Source organism: Engraulis encrasicolus, chromosome 10 (assembly GCF_034702125.1).
Source record: "Engraulis encrasicolus isolate BLACKSEA-1 chromosome 10, IST_EnEncr_1.0, whole genome shotgun sequence".
NCBI classification, from domain to species: Eukaryota; Metazoa; Chordata; class Actinopteri; order Clupeiformes; family Engraulidae; genus Engraulis; species Engraulis encrasicolus.
In genome coordinates, this window is record NC_085866.1 from 35,646,648 (window position 1) to 35,667,683 (window position 21,036).

Sequence of the window (21,036 nt, forward strand, 5' to 3'; positions counted from 1 at the left end):
AGGTACAAGTCAACTCTCTTCTGTACTCGATGGGGAAAGAAGCTGAGGCAATTTATGAATCGTTTGTGTATACGGAGGACGACGAAAGTGATAACCCTGAACTTGACTATGAGATAGTTAGAGCTAGGTTTGACGATCACTTCGTGCCTAAACGCAACGTGATTCATGACCGAGCATGCTTCCACAAGCGCGTGCAGAAGGCGGGAGAAACTGTGGAATCTTTTGTGAGGAGCCTTTACGAGCTCGCTCAATACTGCGAATTCGGCATAACTAAAGATGAGCAAATTAGAGACCGGATTGTCATTGGCATCCTAGATACCGAGGTCTCACAAAAGTTGCAGCTCGAGGGGGATCTTACACTGGAGAGGGCTATCCAGCTAGCCCGACAGAGCGAGCAGATCAAGAAGCAGAGTGTGGAGCGTGCAGAGTGCTCGGTGAATGCTATTGGACAAAGGGGACAGGCAGGCTGGAAGCGCGGCAAAGGCATGCGGCAGCGAGACGGACGAAACGGTTCGAAGCAAGACGAGTCCAACAAACAAAATGGATGCCCACGGTGTGGCAGAACACACACACGCGACAAGAAATGTCGGCGATGCGGTAAGCTGGGACACTTTGAACTGTTGTGCAAAAGCAAAATGACTAAACAATTAATGGCTGTTACACACCAATATGATGATGATGATGATAATGATCAAGCTTTCTTTATCGGAGCTGTGACAAATCAGGCCCATAGAGTAGTTGAACAGCCAGATTTGAGTGACGATTGGCGTGTCACACTGCCCATCAACAAGAGTCTAGTGGACTTTAAGATTGACACGGGGGCAGACATTACTGTCATGACTGAGAAAACATACAGCAAACTGCCAAACAAGCCCCAATTAACTAAAACCACAGTCAGTGCCACAAGCCCAGGAGGGGAAGTGGTGTGCATAGGCAAATTCCTGGCCACCTGCCTGCACAAGGGCCAAAAGTATGCCTTCTGGATAACTGTGATTAAAGGACAATTTGCACAGAATCTTCTGGGGGGAGGAGTAGCCAAATCCATGGGCCTCGTGAAAAGGCTGAATGCAGTCAGCACTGAGTCGGACGACCTATTCGGGGAAATAGGACTGTTACAGTGTGACCCCGTCAAAATTGTGCTGAAAGCAGACGCAGAGCCCTACGTCACCACGACGCCGCGCCGAGTGCCGTTTCCCCTCCTGCCCAAGGTCGAAAAAGAGCTAGGGCGCATGTTAGAGTTGGGCATAATCGAGCACGTCACGGGCCCGACTGACTGGTGCGCGCCCATGGTGCCTGCTGAGAAAAAGAATAAAGACCAGGTCAGAGTGTGTGTGGATCTCAAAAGGCTGAACAAGGCTGTCAAGCGAGAACTGTACGTGTTACCCACACTGGAGGACATTGCTCCCAAGCTAGCCGGGGCAAAAGTGTTCTCCACACTAGATGCCTCTAGTGGCTTCTGGCAAATTCCCCTAGACCCCGACAGTCAGAAACTGACTACCTTCATTACGCCCATGGGCAGGTTTTGCTTTAAGCGGCTCCCATTCGGGATTTCGTCAGCGCCTGAAATTTTTCAAAGACTCATGACCGACCTGCTCAGCGGCCACGAGGGAGTCGTGGTCGTGATGGACGACATACTCGTCTACGGTGCGGACGAGGAGGAACACAGCAGGCGGCTGAATGCAGTCCTCCAGACCATAAGGCGGTCTGGACTGAAACTGAACAAAGCAAAGTGCCACTTCAGCAAGTCGGAGATCGACTACTTCGGACACATAATCAGCGCAGAGGGCATGAAACCAGACAAAAGCAAGGTGAGCGCAATCACTGACATGCCCAGCCCAAACGACGTGGGACAACTGCGCCAGGTCCTAGGCATGATCAACTACCTGGGGAGGTTCTTGCCAGGCCTCTCAACAGTGCTACACCCGGTCACTGACCTGCTAAAGAAGGACAGTGCGTGGGCATGGGGTGACCTCCAAGAGAGAGCGCTGCAGAAGGCCAAAGAGATGCTCTCATCAGCCCCAGCACTGGCCTACTACGACCCCAACCGCCGCACCGTCGTGAGCGCCGACGCCAGCAGCTACGGCTTGGGCGCCACTCTACTTCAGGAGCACAGTGGTGAGTTGAGACCTGTTGCATTCTGCTCACGCACACTCACAGAGGCAGAGAAACGTTACTCCCAAATAGAAAAGGAGTGCTTGGCAGCGGTGTGGTCGTGTGAACGATTTGTACGTTATGTACAGGGGCTAGACAGCTTTTGCCTCCAGACAGACCACAAGCCGCTAGTCCCATTGATAAACGCATGTGACCTGGACAAGGCGCCAGTGCGGTGCCAGAGACTGTTAATGCGCATGATGCGGTTCAATGTTACAGCTGTGCATGTTCCAGGAAAGCAGCTGATCGTGGCAGATGCGCTGTCCAGGAGCCCTCTGACTGGGGCCGAGTCAGAGACAGAGCGCCATGTCAAGGCGTACGTCGACGCAGTGTTGACAAACAAACCCATGTCAGCAGAGAGGATGGAGGAGATAAGAGGAGCAACGCAGACCGACCCAGACCTTCAGGCCGTCATCTCCAGGGTGCGGAACGGCTGGCGTAAGACACATAACTTTCCCTCCTTCTCAGCATTCTATCCTGCCAGACCACCACCTCTCTGAAGCGAGGGGGTTAGTCCTGTACGACGACAGAATTGTGATTCCACAAGCACTGAGAACAGACATTATGAAAAAGATTCACGCCGGTCACCAAGGACTGACAAAGTGCCGCGAGAGAGCCAGGCTCTCCGTCTGGTGGCCCGGCATTGGTGGTGACATCAAAGCAACGGTGTCAAAGTGCAAGTTCTGCATAGAAAACAAGCCGAAACAGAGGCATGAGCCTCTCATCACAACGGCCCTACCAGAGGGGCCTTGGCAGAGGATCGCTGCTGACTTATGCGAGCTGGAAGGGAAACAGTATCTGGTAGTTGTGGACTACTATTCCAGGTATGTCGAAATGGCACACTTACCTTCTACATCAAGCCAGCAGGTCATTACGCGCCTCAAAGCCATCTTCAGCAGGTGGGGCATACCGCTGGAATTAGTCAGCGACAACGCACTGCAGTTCACTTCAGCAGAATTCACTGACTTTTGCAAAGACTACGGGTTCACACACGTGACCTCGAGCCCTCACTACCCCCAGGCCAACGGGGCAGCCGAGAGAGCAGTTCAAACTGCTAAAAGACTGCTGAAACAACCTGACCCGTATCTTGCCCTGATGAGCTACCTGGCCACGCCCATTGCAGCAACAGGGGCCAGTCCAGCACAACTTATGCTGGGACGTCAAATTCGCACCACAGTCCCCACATTGGAGCAAAACTTACAAAAGACTCCAATAAGCCCTAAACAAGTGAGAGTAAACGACTCTAAAGCCAAAAGAGCCTACGAGTACTTCACAAACCGCAGACACGCCACCCTCCGTCTCCCAGAGCTGCCAACAGGTCAGGCGGTGCGTGTCAAACTTGACACAGACAAGGGGTGGAAGACCCCTGCGCAGGTGGTGGCGAGAGCGGAACAACCCAGATCCTACATGGTCAAGATGGACAACGGCACAGTGTTGCGGCGCAACAGGAGACACCTCCAGGCGGTTCCTGAGATCACCGGGCCTGCTGAGATCACAGAGCCTCCAGAACCACAGCTACAGCCCGGGACCAGCCCAGCACGACCCGCCAGCAGTCCAGTTCCTGTGATGGTCACCAGGGGCCAAAGAGCATCGCCGGGGCCATCTGCACCAGAGACTACACAGAGTACACCAGCACGGCCTACTCTGTCTGGTGGCACAGCCAGACTGACCTCCAGGGGCCGTGAAATCCGGACACCTCTCCGGTTCAGACTCAATGATTGATTTTTGACTGATTCATTGCTAATGCCTAACCATTTTTTTTTACAGGTTTCGTTACGGTCTTTGAGTAAACTACTTTAATTGAAAAGAGAATAAAACCCTGAAAGGACAGGAAAACTGAAAAAAAAACCAAGGCATCACAGCAAGGGAAAAAAAAGGGGGAGAAAAGAGATGAGAAGAAAAAAAAAATGTTTCTGCGTTAATGTTGCAATGCACTTATTGTATTATGTTATGCAAAGTTTATGTGCTTAAAAATACTACAGTACAGTAGTATGTAATATGGATGATTGTTGATGCACTTAAGGCATTGTTTATGTCTGTTACAAGTACTACAGTACAGTAGTACGAAAGTTGAGGGGTTCTGAAAAAAAAAAAAAGGAAGAAAGGAAGGAAAATGCATTTGGTAAAAATGGATTTAATTTTTAATAAGGCTTAAGTTGCTTACCTGAACCTGCTATTACAGTAAGTCCTGTTTATTTGAATGTGCTTGGGATTATCTGGATGGACTCGGTACAGGTAAAGGTCACCTTTTGTTTATTGTCTTAAAAGGGGGAGATGTAATGTAATGATGTATTGACGTATCAGTATATTACGCGGTGACGCACTTCCGGTCACCAGTTGAATAGTTGGACAAGTTAATGAAGACACGCTTCACGCGAGCTCTGTATTGTACCGAATACGTTATAATAAATATCCACGACAAGAGACACATATTGTGTGCGTATCGTGACAGTAAGTGAGGAAAGGTTTTCTCCGGCATGCCTCCCAAACAGCTTATTGGCGTGTAGACAGCGCCTGATGGTTGATTTGGAGACTTTGTGACCCCAGGATGCTACCATTTGTTGTAATTCTGTAACAGTGAGCTTTGGAGATCTTTTGATTTCTCTTACCATCCTCCTCACTGTGCGTGGTGGCAAAATAAACTTGGGTCCTCGTCCAGGCTTGTTTACCACTGTTCCAGTTGTTTTGACCTTCTTAATTATTCCTCTCACAGTGGATATGGGCAGCTGCAGTTGAGTGGCAATCTTCTTGTAGCCTCTGCCTGACCTGTGAAGGTCGACGCACATCTGCCTCACTTGTATGCTGTGTTCCTTTGTCTTTCCCATGTTTAAGAGTGGATAAGAGAAATGGCCTCGGTGTCACGTCATATTATACCCCAGGGAAACAGGAAGTGATGAATTACTAATTAAATGTTCCTACATACTCTGGTAAACTTTGTAAACTACTGTAGAAAGGACAGAAATGCTTCAATTATATTTATTTCCTGGGAATTGTTAAGGGTGCCAATAATTGTGGAACAGGTGATTTAATGAAAAATAATTATTTTTTAGTCAGGGATTTTTTTAATTTTCTTACAATTCATTTGAGTTGAAGGCTACATTTTCCTACAATTTTCAGTGTGACAGTATTCTTCTGCAATAAACACTGAATTTATTTTAAGGCTTTTAACACATCTCAACCAGGGGTGCCAATAATTATGGAGGGCACTGTATATATCTTACTATACATCTCATTATTTCCAGTCTCCTTCTTTACCGTTTCCCCATCTTAAAATTGGTTATGGATGCTATATCAGCTGCAACTTCTTACTCAGCTGTAACATCTTAGAGACCTTTATAAAAAAATAAAAAATAAAATAAAAAAAAGATTATTAGTAATACAGGTCCACTGGTGGAAAGTTGGGGTGCAAAAGCAGAACATTCTTGACCCTCCCTTGCCATCTATAGGCTATATTTTTAAATAAATGACCCTCCATTCTAATTGTGGAAAAAAAATGCACAATCCTTCATTATTCCCCTGGTGGCCCTTTCCATAAATTCAGACCTTTTAACAAAAGGTTCTTCCCTCTGGTTACAAATGAAGAGTTTTGTTGCAAGATGGTGTATGCACCATTTTTTACTTTTGCACTTTATTGGAAATGACTGTTCATAAGTCCTATCCTCTATATGTGAATTCTTGCCATTCAAATATTTTGAGAACATACTTTTAAAACCTATATAAAATGCATTTTTCATAAAGTGTTCCAAAATGGATATATACTATTTTGCAATGAAGCTCTTCAAATGTTAAAAGCACATAAAGAAATCACAACTCCAGAGTCTTGAGCTTACTTACATCTTCAGAAAAACGTTCACCGTTTTGATTTTCAAGTAGTCTAAAGATTACATTACTATGCATCAGTTTCATATTTGTATCGTATCTACGACCTCAAACCTTTAGGTGGTCTCCTGAGCAGTACACATGGTGTGAGACGGGTTAAGGAATGCATGATGTTACCATGGTAATGTGGCCTACAGGTGGCTTTGTCATGGAGAAGCCTTTGTTGTTTACACTGAACCCATGATACTGTATGGATTGCCATATTTCGATAGAAAACAAGTCTGCTTTACATTCAAAATAACATCCCAGGTAAAACTACACCTGAAGGACTTTAGGACAGAGCAAAGCTGAAAATATATACATTTTATTTTATGCAAACAAGACAGCAGTAACAAAAGAGACACAACTGGAGAATACCAGTTCACTGTGTGATTCCATTGCACAAATGAAGACTGTGATTGAAATTTTATATGACATTTTTATATGTGGATATTTTTTTCTCCTGGTTGCATTGGTTTTGCATTGGTTTTGGCCTTCCGTTTCCACGTAGCAGATATTTAAAATCCAGGTATAAAAAGCAGGAGAAAAAAATATCCTGTTTAGGGGGCTGAAACGCATTCGTTACAATGGAGGATTTATTTTTATCCACATGTTGCGTTTACACCTAACAGGAGAAAAAAATATCCTGCTACGTGGAAACAGCATCTAACAAGTCTCCATAAAACAAAGGTACTTGTTGGTGTGGGTTAAAGCATTAGCCAGAGCACCTACAAGACTTCTCTTCTCCGCATCTCAGGAAGGTCTGTCAACCCCTGAAGCTCTCGGAGACCCTAGAAACATAACACATGAACACAACAAATTAAATCACGTTCCATTTTTTGTGTGTATATAAAAAATAAACAGGTAGTCTTGCTAAATGAAGAACAACTTGTGCCAATACTACAGCTTTTAGGTTTCTACGCATCTTGTAAAGATTTAGATACTATTTCACGCAGTGCTATTGAACACATATTGAAATGTGCTGCATACACAGCATGAAAGCTTGGTAAAAACTTACCTCTAGTACCATGCGAATATTTGCCTTGATTTTTGCTGAATCTTTAGTTAGGGCTTCGGAATACCTACAAAATAACAAAGTAATTTCAACATGGAATTTCCATGTTCACCATCAAACTATTCAAACAAATAATCATTTCCATAATTCAAAAACATGTAATGTAAATAATCTCCAACTCAACCAGTCGCTTCTAAATATTAACGGTATTAACTACAAGACTGGAATAAGTAGTACATTTTTCTGTAAAGCCCTTCAGCAGCAAAGAGCACAGTGAAACGGCTGAGATGGTATGTAAAACAGCCATAGATACAACAGGAACTTTGGCAAAAGGTTGTTTTCTTGGATGACGTTATACCATCCAGGGATGTTCCTACACAGGGTGTCTACAGGTTTGACCAAGTCAAAATTAAGACATTTTAAGACTTTTCAATACCATTTTCCAAATAAAATTAAGACCAACTCGCGGCGTTTACAGGTTTTAGCAAGTCAAAATTAAGACATTTTAAGACTTTTCAATAACATTTTCCAAATGAAATTAGGACCAACTCGCAAGATCATACACAGGTTCAAATGAAGCAAAAAAAACAATTGGTTATTTACATTAATGTAGCCGTTTGAAAACACAAAACTATACACAATGAAACTTTACACTAAATAAAATTCAATAATGCGTTCTAAGTTACACTACATGGCTACAACTCCCCATTTCCGTCGCAAAGTCCATCACATGGCTGACATAATTATTACTCCATAAATTAGGCGTCGCAAATGTAATACATTTGATTTGAAAATTTAAGACAAAATAAGACTTTTCTAGGCCTTATTTGGCAAAAATGAAATTTAAGACTTTTCAAGACTTTTTAAGGACCCGCGGCCACCCTGCTACATAAATGTGCACAGGGAGAAAGACTCTAGTTTGTATATAGTCAGGAGCAACTGGAAATGGGTTCCTTATTCATTTATGCAAAATACTGCGTCAGTATGTTCAGTGTACCAGTTCTAATGTTGCACATTCTTATACTGTACCAGGAAAATTACCAAATTGAATGCTTATTATGTTCCCACCATCTTGACCAAAAGGTGAGGTTACTGCATTATCACAATAGGCACATCTGTGAAAATTCTTCCAGGTTATCTTATAGGATTTTCACACCTGGTCCCTTTTAGCCATTTAAGTGAACTCAGACTTGTGACTCAGCATTTACGGTGCATATGTGAACGCTTCAAAGTGTACCCAGACCCCTTGGAAGTGAACCATACTGAGAGACCTTTATTGACGTGGTCTCAGTACAGTTTGCTCATGAGTTCTCAGAAGTTATACTTGTGACTAGGTGTAATCACTCACACTAACAGGACCAGAAAGATCATACGGTTCTTTTTGTAATACACTCACAATGTGAAGAAAAACAGAACTGAGTCCTTTTGCTGTCGGTTCACTTTTTGGTCCACTTAAAGAGTACTGAATTCTGTTCACCTACAGAGGTCTAAGTGTGAAAATGCCCGTAGTTAAAAGAGTGAAGTTGTAGGCAACTTATTTTGGACTTTTTTTTTGATATTTAAGAAGAAGTCCAGTTGCTAAAAAACTAAACTCTTTTGACCATGATGGGCATAGAAACATGATTACATTGAACTCAACATTGCACTTGTGTTTGCTTCTTTGGTAAAAGAATACAGGCGTTTTCCTTTTCAAACTCACGCTGTAAGCTGGTTTGTCTTTTTCTCAATGAACTTCAAGGCTTCAGCATGGGTGAGTTCCACAAAAAATCCATAACCCACAGCCACAAATATTTTCGAAGCGTCAGGGCTGAAAAAAAGTGGATGAACAACCTTGAGTACAGAGCAAAGATAAGCTCTTATGATAAGTAGGCTATTAGTTTGATTCATTCCATACTTACACATGAGCTTGAACATAGAAATTGCATCCAATATCTACTTCTGTCTTAAGGTCATTACTTCCGGCATTCTGCAGAGATAATAATGAACATGTTAGCAACCCTCACCAAACTTGGCAGTACATGTAGTAGGGGTGTACATAATAATCTAAATGTATCGCTGTATCGGCCGGCGATTTAACCGAATCGCATCGTCTCATGGGGCATTCTTAAGTATCGGAAATGATTGAATCCCTGCTCTAAGAAATCGATAATGTATTGTATCGTCATGGAGGCTGTGACACCCCTAAAATGTAGTCTAGTTGTCTATTTACTATCTATTCACTACCAGTGTTCAACTTAAGTCTCACTCTTTGGGAGTGAGTCTCACTCATTTTGACCATTTCTTACTCTACACTTTGTATTTCTCACTCAAAAATAGATTAGAAAGCCGAATTTTCATTTGTCTTTCCCCAGCATTTCCATGTTATAATACAGGCGTCCTTGTACAAACTCCGGTGAAGTTGGGACGCTTGGTAAACTGAGGATAAAATCAAAATGCTATCATTTTCAAAACATTCAATACATTTCTTAGATGGAGAATAGTGAAAAGACAACATATCAAGTGTTAAAACCGAGAAAAAATATTGTTTTAGGGGACATATGTACTCATTTCTAGTTTGATAACTGCAAAACGTCTCAAATAAGTTGGGACGGGGATCAGTGAAATGTTATAAACATCCAAATAAGATAAAACAACAAGGAAGAACATTGCAAAATGAATTGTATTGATTAACAATTTGAATGTCCAGGTATAAGACAATCACAGAGAGGCTGAGTCACTCAGAATTAAAGATGCAGAGGGAACAATTACCATAGTTATTATTACACTAAGTTTTGAATTCCCTTGATTTACTGTGATTGAGTGTATATAAGACATATTTTTGTCATTAAAATCATTGTATAGGTTCATGACATCATGAAATATATATTGACTGTAGTCTCACTCTAGCACTCCGAGAACTGCAGCTAGTGAAAACTTGACCATATTAAGGACGCTTCATGTGTGCAAATGAAAGAGGGGTTTAACATTCCCCTATCCACCCGAGCTCACTTGAAATAGACCCAGAAGACATGGGAAACTGTCCTTTGCTTACAGAAGTTAGCAGCAGTTGCAGAAGTCAATTCTTTTTGAAAATAATAGAGTCTTGCACATCCTGTGCTACAGTGAAAATTGACCATGCAACTTGTGTTAGTGCTAACTTCAAAAGTCATCCTCCATGATAGCATGGGGGTGCAGTAGTACATTGGTTAAGCTGTTCTAACTCACCTGTAGAATTGAATACAGTACTGAATGAAATAAATGGGTTTTAAACAGCATGAAAAGCCACGCATGCAATATATTTTGAAGGGAGATCTTCGATTACTGCCACATAGTAAGGACAAATTGTATTCTCTACTATGTTTTAACAGTTTCACTCCAACATAAGGACCAGCAGGACATAAAATGCCAGGCTTTTGGTCAAGACCGGTCACACTGTAAGCACTAAGTTACAGAAAGGAAAACATTGCAAAACATGACAAGGAATACACCTACCATTTAAGCTGTTGAAATCATGTCCAAGATAGGAATCAACACTGTTTTTATAAAAAATCATCTCATCGGTTAATGATATTAACTGTTAAGTATTGTCTTTTGTTTTGTTTTTAGTCTTCCTCGACATTTGCTGCCTTTTATTGTCCCCGTACCAACTCTTTTGAGACATGTTGGATTTACATATTCATGAATATCCCCCAAAACAATAATTTTGGTCAGTTTTGATGACTGATATGTTTTCTTTGTACCGTTCTCCAACTAATGTCAGAACCAGACTTCTGGAAATGGCAGTATTTTGTTATTATTCACAATTAACCTTGCGTCCCAACTTCTATGGAGTTGGGGTTTGTATGTACAATACGAGAATGTTCCAAGACATTACATTACATTGCACTTAGCTGATGCTTTCATTTATTCAAAGCAACTTACAACTCTTATTTTTCAGGGTATTGGTTACAGTCCCTGGAGCAATGTAGGTGCCTTGCTCAAGGGCACTTCAGCCATGGATGGAGATGTAGGGAGAGGACAGGGGGGATTCGAAGCAGCAACACCTAGATTGAAAGACCAACTCTCTAACCACTAGGCCACGGCTGCCACAAGACAATGACAAAACTATTGCACAGACCTATTTAATCAAATATGCGTCCAAAATCACAAAATACATTTCATAAATCAGATATAGTGGAAACGGGGGTTAACAGGGTCCGCCCCAACATAAAAGCTCATGCCCAACTGAGGTCATGGGTGGGCTGTCATGGGTAAGCGGTTAGGGCAGTCATGGGCAAGCGATTAGGGCGTCAGACTTGTAGCCCAAAGGTTGCCGGTTCGACTACCAGTGCTTCATTAAACAGTGCTCTCCCCCATCCTCCTCCATGACTGAGGTACCCTGATCATGGTACCATACCGCCGCACTGCTCCCCTGGGGCGCCATTGGGGGATGAGGCATAACATGCAATTTCGTTGTGTGCAGTGACATAATGACAATGGGAGTTGGAGTTTCCCAGGTGGACTTTCCCAAAACTTAGCCCTGCTGTTCACCTTACCTGTATGCTTTCAATTGTGTTTTTCAATTGGAGATACTGGGCAATCTTTTCATATACGCCATCTCTTTGCTCCAAAACGTTCCTGTCAAAAACAAACATCATTGATGGACACACTGTAAGGCAACACTTACAATTTACTAAAATTGTTGTGTGCACGAGGTTGGCATACACCTACTGCAAATCTCTTTTCAACACCTCGTTGATGAAAGTTTCGTATTGCAGCACCTTCTCGTCTATGTTTCTCTTCCCGGTTGTCATCGTGTATGACTAGCGTCCACATAAGGGTCCAACTATGAAATTACAGAAGTCCTTAGAAATCTGATAGATGTAATAACATAACACCACTAGCGAACTCTAATAGCACAAACAGGTAAAACCAGCTATTGCAACTGTTATTGAGTGCAGCCACAACAGTTATTCAGTGTATATCAATCGCTCACCGTGATGATACTCGGCTTGAAAGGTTTAATGTTTAAAATGTTGTTAAATTGAAACAACACTCTTTCACGAGCGTGCGTGAAGCAGTGGGGGCTAAAATAAACATCATCTGCATTTCCTCTCGCACGGCAAGCTGGGAAACTTTCACGTTAAAAGTATATCAACGCTGTTCTGTTCTCTCGTTAAAATATGCTGTATATGTGAATTTGGCGTCATTACCATGCTTATTCAAAATAAAAGAAATAATTTACGTTACATCATACTTTATATGGTAAATGGCACATCTCATCATTTCAGGACTCATCTTTTATTTTGAATTGCAGAATAAATATTCTAAACAGTCTCAACATATTTTAAAAGTGATATGCAAGCAAACAAGTACTTAAATGTATTAACACATATTTATATTTTAATAACGTGGCCGAAAGTCATTTCGTGATATGGTTTAAAAACGAAATATGTCAAAGGTCATTTTAGGAACCGCCTCTTCCTGGTCAGCTGGTGTGTTGCAAACTACCTAGCATGAGCAGTTTGCAGGCATGGCTAGCGTGACGCTAGTTAGTGAGTGGAATATGTCCTTGGAATTGTTACTTGTTTAGTTTTTTCACTCCATGACTGTTAAATTGTTGTGTCCGTTCGTTGAGTCTAGCTATAAAAAATACATTGAGTATAACAAACACGTATTCCCTATTCCGTGAACTTAAGAAACAAGTATCTGAGGACAGTTAGCAGGCTAGCGTCACAGAAACTCAAAATGTCTGGACCAGAGTTGCTTTTAGATTCCAGTATTCGACTTTGGGTAGTCTTACCGATTGTTTTCATTACTTTTTTCGTTGGTGTCATCCGTCACTATGTCACACAACTTTTGCATAGTGACAAAAAAGTGGATCTTGAGCAGGTATCTGACAGGTAAGAGCAAATTTCTTTGGGACATCACTTTTCTGGTGTAGGACACACAGCATAACCGGCTCAACTTTGAAACCTTGTTTTTCCCAGCCAAGTGTTAATGAGAAGCAGAATCCTGCGAGAGAATGGAAAGTACATACCCAAACAGGTAAGCGTCGTTGTGACATGTGTTTTAGAGGCAAGACTGATCTGTAGTAGTCACCATTGAGAGTATATTGTATTGATAGTCACTCATCCATGTACACCTGTCAATTTGTTGGAACATTCCAAGGTTGTGTTGATAACATTCTCTCTCCCCCCACCCCCGTCATGCAGTCATTCGCTATGCGAAAGCAATACTTCAACGACACAGAAACGGGCTTTTTCAAGAAAGTCAAGAGAAAGGTTGTGCCTAAAAACCCCATGACTGGTGTGTATATAAAATGTGCCTTCCATTCTAAATGTGTTATCACAACACCCCAGACAGCCATTGCTCAATGTACTTGGATTGTAATAGTAGTTGCATAATATAATAAGAATAATAATACTCCTGCTAATTATTTCTAATAATTGATACTCTTTGTTTGTTTCAGATCCGAGTATGGTGACGGACATGATGAAGGGCAACCTGACCAATGTGCTTCCGATGATCATGATTGGCGGATGGATCAACTGGGCCTTTTCAGGCTTTGTCACAAGTAATTGCATTCATTGCAATAATCACATTTTGTTTTATTTCTTGTCATTATTTGTATGTCAACTAGAATTTTTTCAAAGAAAGGTGGAGTAAATTTCTCCACCTATACCAATTGCTCACATAATTTACACACGTCTCAGAATCTACTCAGAATCACTTTAATGAAATGGTGCATAAAGATTCACATTTGGATTACCCATGTCTATTCAAATTCCATTGCCTTCTGTTTAGAGACTTCACACTTTCCCTTTTCCCCCATAGCAAAAGTTCCCTTTCCCCTGACCCTGCGCTTCAAGCCCATGCTTCAGAGAGGAATCGAGTTGTTGTCACTGGATGCTTCCTGGTATGCATATATCTTCTGTTGTCTGATGGGGTTCAGGGTAACATTCAGTTTTCTATGGAATATCAGACTAATGCTAATTTTCAAGTAAAACAAGCGGATGAATACACAGATGCATGTCTTGTCATTACATATCTGGACAGATAATTGGGAAGCAACCAAGTGCGTTACTGATCACATTTTACTTCCGTACCCTGTACACTAACGTGCATGTTGTGGTGTTTTGTTTTGTTTTGCACAGGGTGAGCTCAGCATCATGGTACTTCCTGAACGTGTTTGGGCTGCGCAGCATGTACAGTCTCATCCTCGGGCAGGATAACGGTGAGCTAGCGTTGTTGTTGCTCTTAGTGGTTGTAGCGAAATGGATGTGGTATGTGTGGTGGTTCTGGTATGTGTGCCAGGTAAGGAACTGAGGTCACATGGAAAGCAGCACATAGCACAGATCAAGTGTTAGTGGTGTGCATTGGCACTGCCCTCATGATTCGATTCGATTACGATTCGGGAGGTTTCGATTGGATTCAATTCTATGATTCATTGCAATGCGTTACATCTACTGAAAGCAAAGCAAATGTTTCATCAGTCATGATGAGGCAATACAAGTAGTCAGATACTGGGCAACATTTCATTGGCTGTTTTCTGTATCAGACTTGCAGTTTTCAATGCTTTGAAGTGCTTTTATTTAAATTAACATACATTAGCTACTGAAATATCCACGGAAGTAATTGAAACTTGTTGAATTGAATTGTCCATGCCCCGCATTGCATTGCATTGCCGAATCGATTATTGTTGACACCACTATTAAGCGTGCCATGGTGGACTAAAAAGAGATCAACTAACCTTTCCTCACTGCATACATTTGTTTTATTTGTCATTACTGTATCACTCGTGAAAGGAATCAAGAACCATCACAATCACCCTTTCTTCATCACTGTATACCTTTGATATCAACATGTAAGGCAGGGGTCGGGAACCTTTTTGGTGGAGAGAGCCATAAACGCCCATTTTTTAAAAAATATTTTTTGTGAGAGCCATACCATTTTCGCCATTATTTCTAATGCTAATTGTCATGCACAGAAGGGAATAAAAGTAACGCTTGCATTGGGGACAAGAAGGGAGAGCTAACGAAAGAAGAACTAAAACTACTTGTAGATGTGCTGATGTGCATTTAAGAAGCCACGCGCATGCATTACCTTAAGTTTCTATCTTTTATGCATCGGAGTTGCCAATGAGCAATGAGAATGACGGAGGTGCTTCTATTCTAGCCATCAGACAGACACAGGGAAGGTGCATGAGGAGGGAGGAGGGAGGGAGAGAGAACTTCAAGACAGGATGCTCATCTTGGTCGCGCTGACATAGTTAACATTTTACAGTTGATATGTGGCTGACATGTCTATTTTTAGTAATTCGCGAAAATGCCCTACAAAGCGCGTCCCTTACCGACATGCGTCCCCAATACAGAACGCATGATTTAACCGCCAAATAGGCTACAGGGCGATTCCGTATTTCAAGGGACGAATGGCAACCCTACGTTTGCCTTCGCATTGTGGCACCAGTTATCTCGCAATCACACTAAACTGGGAAAGACTTACGTCAGTTGATTCAGCAAAAGTTCTTCCTGTAATCGAGGGAGAAGTACAGCGCTGCATTTATATCCCTCACTTGCGTTTCCTCCACTTGATTTGCCATCATAATGGCACGGTCGTGAACAGTTTCTTTGTTTTGGATACAACCGTTAGCCAGCTGAACTTTAGGTAAAGCATTACGGATGGAATGTTATCTCACACGACACGACCCAGCGCTGGCACGGCATTGTCCAATAAAAAAACGCGTTTTTCATATCTGTACAGTAGCCTTCGTCGAAGGCCTGTGCTTGGCTCAGCTGATCGGACCTGGGATGGATTAAATGCGCGATCATACTTTATATTTTGAATATTATCTTAACTTTTCGATTTCAGTAGGTCCATTTTTAATTTAGTGCCGTAACAAAATTATTCATGGCTTATTGAGTAAACAAATGACAGGTTTGTCCGAGAGCCACATGCAGTTCCCAAAAGAGCCACATGTGGCTCGCGAGCCATAGGTTCCCGACCCCTGATGTAAGGAAACTCTTACAACGTGTTTTAAGTGGATTATGGTCTGCATTATAAAAAGTGAAACTATGTTGTGGTTGTACTGATTTTCATCTGTGTCTTTCACAGCTGCCGACCAGTCGAGGGTTATGCAGGACCAGATGACTGGGGCTGCGATGGCGATGCCACCTGACCCCAACAAGGCCTTCAAGGTACATATTGGATGGATTTTTGAAATGTATTTTTGGGGGCTTTTATGCCTTTATTTTGACAGAGACAGAGATTGAAGAGCAACAGGAAATTAGTGGGGAGAAACCGGCAAATCCGACCTTGGGCCGGAATCAAACCCGGGTCGCCGGTGTAGCTGTCGAGTGCCCAGCCGATTAAGCCACAGCTGGGCCCATTTTGTGTGGCTTCTAAATTGATATGCTGATACTTAGAATATCGTTGTGAAGTTCCTGGAAGGCAGCTGTGGCCTGGTGGTTAGGGAGCTCCAGGGACTGTAACCAATACCCTGATGAGATAATACCTGTAAGTCGCTTTGGATAAAAGTGTCAGTTAAGTTTATATAATTTAATGCAGTGTAAAGTTACATGTTACAAGTCCATACAGCATGGTGGTGTTTTGATTGTATTGGTTTTCGGTGGTGTTTAGCTTTTCAAAAGTTTTGCATGAACCAGCTATTATCTTGCGTTTTCTTTTAGGTTAAGGTTTATACTATAACAAGTTTAGAAATCAAGATGTAGAACTATGATGTACAGTATGTGTGTGAGAAGTTAAGCTTGAACACAAGTTTGCATGACTCGTCTACTCTGCAGACATCTGGATGTTTTCCTTCATGTAAAAGTTTCTAAATGGTGGCCTTTATAACAAGTGTAGGAAGCAGCTGTTGAAATATTCAGGAGGCAAAGAAAGGAGAGAGGAACCAGTGTGTCGCAACGGCAAGCGTCAATTACGGCCACATGGTTATAAATGATTAAGAAGCATCAGTCTTCATTCCGAGCAAGGTCAACACTGCCCATCCTGTGGAAGCACCACTTCGAAATCAAGGTGTTGTAATATTAGGAGATGCAGTGCTTGAATGTGTGGAATTGGAAAGGCTACACACATGCCTTTCCAATCCCAAATATGCATACATCTATAATCAATCTATAACATACGGTATTTACCTAATCTACATAATAGAACACAAGACAGAGGGTACTGCCAACGTCATTAAGGATCTGTTGGTACTGACATTCATGGCACCTGTTGTTGCCCACCCATGCTATGGGGCCATTGTAGGCGTTTGATATATCCCTTTCAGGTAGAAAAGGTAAAAGGCTACTTATGGGTAGCAAAGGTTTCTGGTTGCAGTACAGCCAGACGCTCCTATGCGAAATGAACATGTGTAATGTCAAACGTCTGTATTTCTTTTTAGTCTGGCACCTCGTCTTTTTGCTAGTCCCCAATGTACACTTACACTGACAGCCGTGGTGTGTTTTTGTGTTGCTCCTCAGAGTGAATGGGAGGCGTTGGAGATTGTGGAGCATAAGTGGGCACTGGAGAATGTTGAAGAGGAGCTGATGTCGCAGGACCTTAACTTCAGAGGCCTCTTCAGCTCGGAGACCAAGCGATCCGGAGTCTTCTGAAGATTCTAAAGCCATCATTCTAAAGAACGTCATCTGGTACTCTGAATGAGACTGCTCAGTTGGGACCTGACTAAGTCCCCTGTGGAAATTTTGTGGCCTCCTGAATGCCGACAGAATGTTCACTGAAAATGTCTTAACGTACGAGAGGATTGTGATGGAAGTGAGGTAGAAGGCAATGCTGGCAAAAGAGGGATGCGTAAACATCCAAATCGGTGCAGCAAAAACACACCAGCTGATCATTACATTCAAATAACACCATCCAAGTTTTTCACAACATTCATTACAAATTCAGAAGGTGTTAGTTGTCCTATGCTCTTTTCAGTATTTTATATTCTATTTGTTTAGAGAGGTCATAGAGTAAAAGCATAAATCTGTTTCTCAAAAAAAAAAATGTTTTTCCATATGAATATTTGACTTTTGCACCTTTTTAAATTCTGTGCCAAAATGATCTCTAATAATCTACTTCACTGCTGTAATTAAATATGCCTGAATCTGAGTGTCCCCCATTCTCCTCGTTACTACTGAAAGTTGAAATTTGTCAATGTTTTACATATTTAATAAAAAAAAGTATAATACCTGTGGACATCCTAAAGCTTTTGTCATGGGTATCATTGACATGGTTGGAAGGCATGATTAAGCGGCGACTGTTCAAAATATTGTGTTGAAAGTGGGATTTTTTTAAATAGCATTTTTTATTTACAGTTTATTGACTTTGTACAGTGTGAAGCATAATGGCATCCCATTACACACACAAAAATATTGTTACAATGCATTCATATCATATCCTGTGAGAAAAAACAGTGCACATTTGTACACCTCACCCGTAGAAAAGCAAAAGTGGTTATGAAACTGTGCACCTAGGACCCAATGCCCATTTATTACTATCACAAGGAGTGTATTGTTAATGAATAACAGAATGATCAACCGACTTTTATTCCGTGGTCCAGAATAGTTAAATTAGCTGCAATTTAACAGGTGAAACCAAATCAGGTCATTAATTAATAGGAATAAACAATTCTTCAGAAAAAAAATTAAGAGCCTTTAAAAATGCCCACACCTGAGTCGTTCTCCAATACATTTTGTGGTAGACTTGAGCTAGATTCGACTGTTCTCAGTCTGTCTGATCACATGAAAGCTGAATTTATACTCAATCTCGTCCTTATCACACTGATTTGTAGGCAGTACTTCAAACTTAATCAAGTAGACAATGAAAAGAAACAGAAGTTCTAGTGGAAAAGGTCCCCTGAATAAACTACCAAATAATTCAAAATGTTTGCTGGCGTCATCACTGAAATTATAGAACAGCGACCCTCCTTTCTCACCCTAGTACAAATGGAAGACAGGCAAGTTTAAGAACTTAGCTGAAGCCTCTTTGATTACACATCAGTGAACACTGAATTTCATTTTTTACAGCGTTAAAAAAATAAATCTGTAGGCCATTTCAAGATACAAAACTACATGAACAACAGCTCCGTATAATGCAGACAAAATGTGCGCCAAGAGAGTATAGTTATACAGTCAGTGCTCTCTACTTTTAGCGTGCTCTAGCCTAGAATACTTGACGTGGGAGGTAGCGGTGGCAGCACCACTCATGGCTGGTGGAGACAGAAGCAGAGAGACCCCAATGAGGAAGCCTTGTCTAATATACAGCAACTTTGCCACACTCTGCTGTGCCAGGAATGAGATTTGCCATACTGTGATTCATATTAATCATCCAAGCCACAGATTAATGGTATACATCCGCTAGGAAAGTAAGTGATGCTGTTTCGTTTAACTTTTCAAGCACTTAAGTGTGACGTACCTTTAAGCATTTAGCAGTATATATGTGAAGTTGATACAGTTTTTAAACACACAGATGTTGAGTTGGAACCAGAGCCAGCTTATGATTGCCGGTGTAAAGAAAAGAATGTGTTGGCGTACACCTCTAACACCACACAAAGACCAGTTACCAGGGGGGTATTTAAAGTAAGTGACTTAAGTTAACTCAGTAAGCCGCAAACCTGATGAAAAGATAAAAAAAAAACATAACTGTCATCACAAACAAGCCAAGAAACAAAAAAAAACAAAAACAAAGCCATACATGTTTTTTATGTGGTTGATGCCAATTGCTTTGAGATAACAGACTCAAGTCTGGTTGACTAAACCCAAGGGGTATTCCAAGAACCTGGCTCAGTAGTAAACCAGGTTAAGTTGAGGCAGTGGTAAATCATCTAATAGAAGATCTAATAGAGGTCTCCATTTCTTAACTAAATGACTCCCGTGGGCTATCCATTGGCAGGTTTACCACTTCCTGTAGGTTAACTTGGCCTGGTTTATCACTTAACCATGTACTTGGAATACTCCCCTGTGTGAATGCCCCCATTCTACACATAGGACCTGGTCAAACACCCCACCCATCATAATCAGGCCACTTAAAATTAAATCTAAGATTCCCAACAAAATGAAAGACAGAAAAAAAAGGCCCAACACTGAATTGCTGAACATACATACATGATAAGCAACACATAAATAGACTTAGACAATGTGTAAAATCTCCCTTAAGCCTATTGATGATTATTTATTCATATCGAAAGAAGCGTATACAATATAATAATATATTCAATCTATAAAAATAAAAGGAAAAGGTCAGCAGTCCCCTGCATCTGATCCAGATGATCCGAAGATAATACAATACAAATACAAAAATACTGTACAAGATGCAATTTCAAAAAAATCGATAAATCAAGAGCTCTATCCAGAAAGCACTTTGCTGAAATATTCTCATTGCCCAAAGGAGAAAAAAAAGAAAGAAATTGCACACGTGTTGGTAGGGAAGGAAAGATGTACGTAAGTGACAGAATTAAAATGCTTTGTTGTTGTGTGTCTATATAAGAGATAAAAACTACAAACTCTTCCTTAAAAATATGCGTCTGTGCCCTGCAACAGAGATTCATTTTTTTCTCCCCAAACAGAACAAAAGGAAGATCTGTATTAAAAAGCATTGTGATATCACCAGGAAAATGCCTGAAAAGATGCCAGAGAGGAAAAAGAAAAACAAACGCCCCATCATAATTTATCTTGGAACAGATCAATAAAACAACCAGAAGATAAATCACAGAGGAGACTGAAAGCTACTGTGTCTGCCACATCTGTCTATACTAAATAAAATGTCAACCAATAACAAATGTGGCGTTTCTATTCGCCTCGCAGGATCCCGTATTGCAACTTGTCTGCCACATCTGTTTGTGCGTGGCCCCTGATATGACAGAAGAGGGGGGAGGGGATGGTTCCGGAATGTGAATCAGAGTTCTCTTGCAATACTTCTTTGACAGGAACAAAACACTTGCAAACTGCACAAACCTTGCCTGTTTAGCCAGAGCTCCAACAGACAGAGATGACACCCCTGCACCTCATGTGACAATCCTCCATCCCGGCAAGACACTCTGACAACTCGATGTC

At 41.6% G+C, this 21,036-nt stretch overlaps 2 protein-coding genes across 4 annotated transcripts in view; one reads left to right on the plus strand and one right to left on the minus strand.

Annotated features, from left to right (window-relative positions):
• Positions 1–13,138, minus strand: part of uxt (ubiquitously-expressed, prefoldin-like chaperone) — a 228,878-nt gene extending 215,740 nt beyond the window's left edge. Inside the window, exons 1-7 of one of the 3 annotated variants that reach the window (XR_010036393.1) lie at positions 11,979–12,096; positions 11,714–11,828; positions 11,539–11,620; positions 8,923–8,990; positions 8,724–8,831; positions 7,028–7,091; positions 6,585–6,800 (exon numbers count right to left, since the gene is read on the minus strand). Coding sequence is in view for 2 of the 3 variants with exons in the window: in XM_063208724.1 (XP_063064794.1) it covers positions 6,738–6,800; positions 7,028–7,091; positions 8,724–8,831; positions 8,923–8,990; positions 11,539–11,620; positions 11,714–11,796 (468 nt within the window). In the remaining variant the exon portion in view is untranslated. Of the gene's footprint in view, positions 1–6,447; positions 6,801–7,027; positions 7,092–8,723; positions 8,832–8,922; positions 8,991–11,538; positions 11,621–11,713; positions 11,829–11,978; positions 12,097–13,022 lie in introns of those variants that run through there. The other 2 variants (XM_063208724.1, XM_063208723.1) reach the window with 2 other exon arrangements.
• zgc:86609 (ER membrane protein complex subunit 3-like) lies at positions 12,460–19,627 on the plus strand. Its single transcript, XM_063208722.1, has 8 exons — positions 12,460–12,885; positions 12,973–13,030; positions 13,198–13,291; positions 13,455–13,559; positions 13,820–13,901; positions 14,140–14,219; positions 16,097–16,179; positions 17,467–19,627. Exons 1-8 carry the CDS (start codon positions 12,731–12,733, stop codon positions 17,596–17,598), a joined length of 789 nt encoding a protein of 262 aa, XP_063064792.1. The 5' UTR covers positions 12,460–12,730; the 3' UTR covers positions 17,599–19,627.
• Positions 19,628–21,036: the final 1,409 nt, after the last annotated feature.

Excerpts from the sequence above, each read along its gene's own strand:
- zgc:86609 (XM_063208722.1), top strand. The coding sequence starts at position 12,731 with ATGTCTGGACCAGAGTTGCTTTTAGATTCCAGTATTCGACTTTGGGTA. Across the intron at positions 13,031-13,197 it reads GAAAGTACATACCCAAACAG|TCATTCGCTATGCGAAAGCA; the intron begins GTAAGCGTCGTT and ends CCCGTCATGCAG. Across the intron at positions 16,180-17,466 it reads ACCCCAACAAGGCCTTCAAG|AGTGAATGGGAGGCGTTGGA; the intron begins GTACATATTGGA and ends GTTGCTCCTCAG.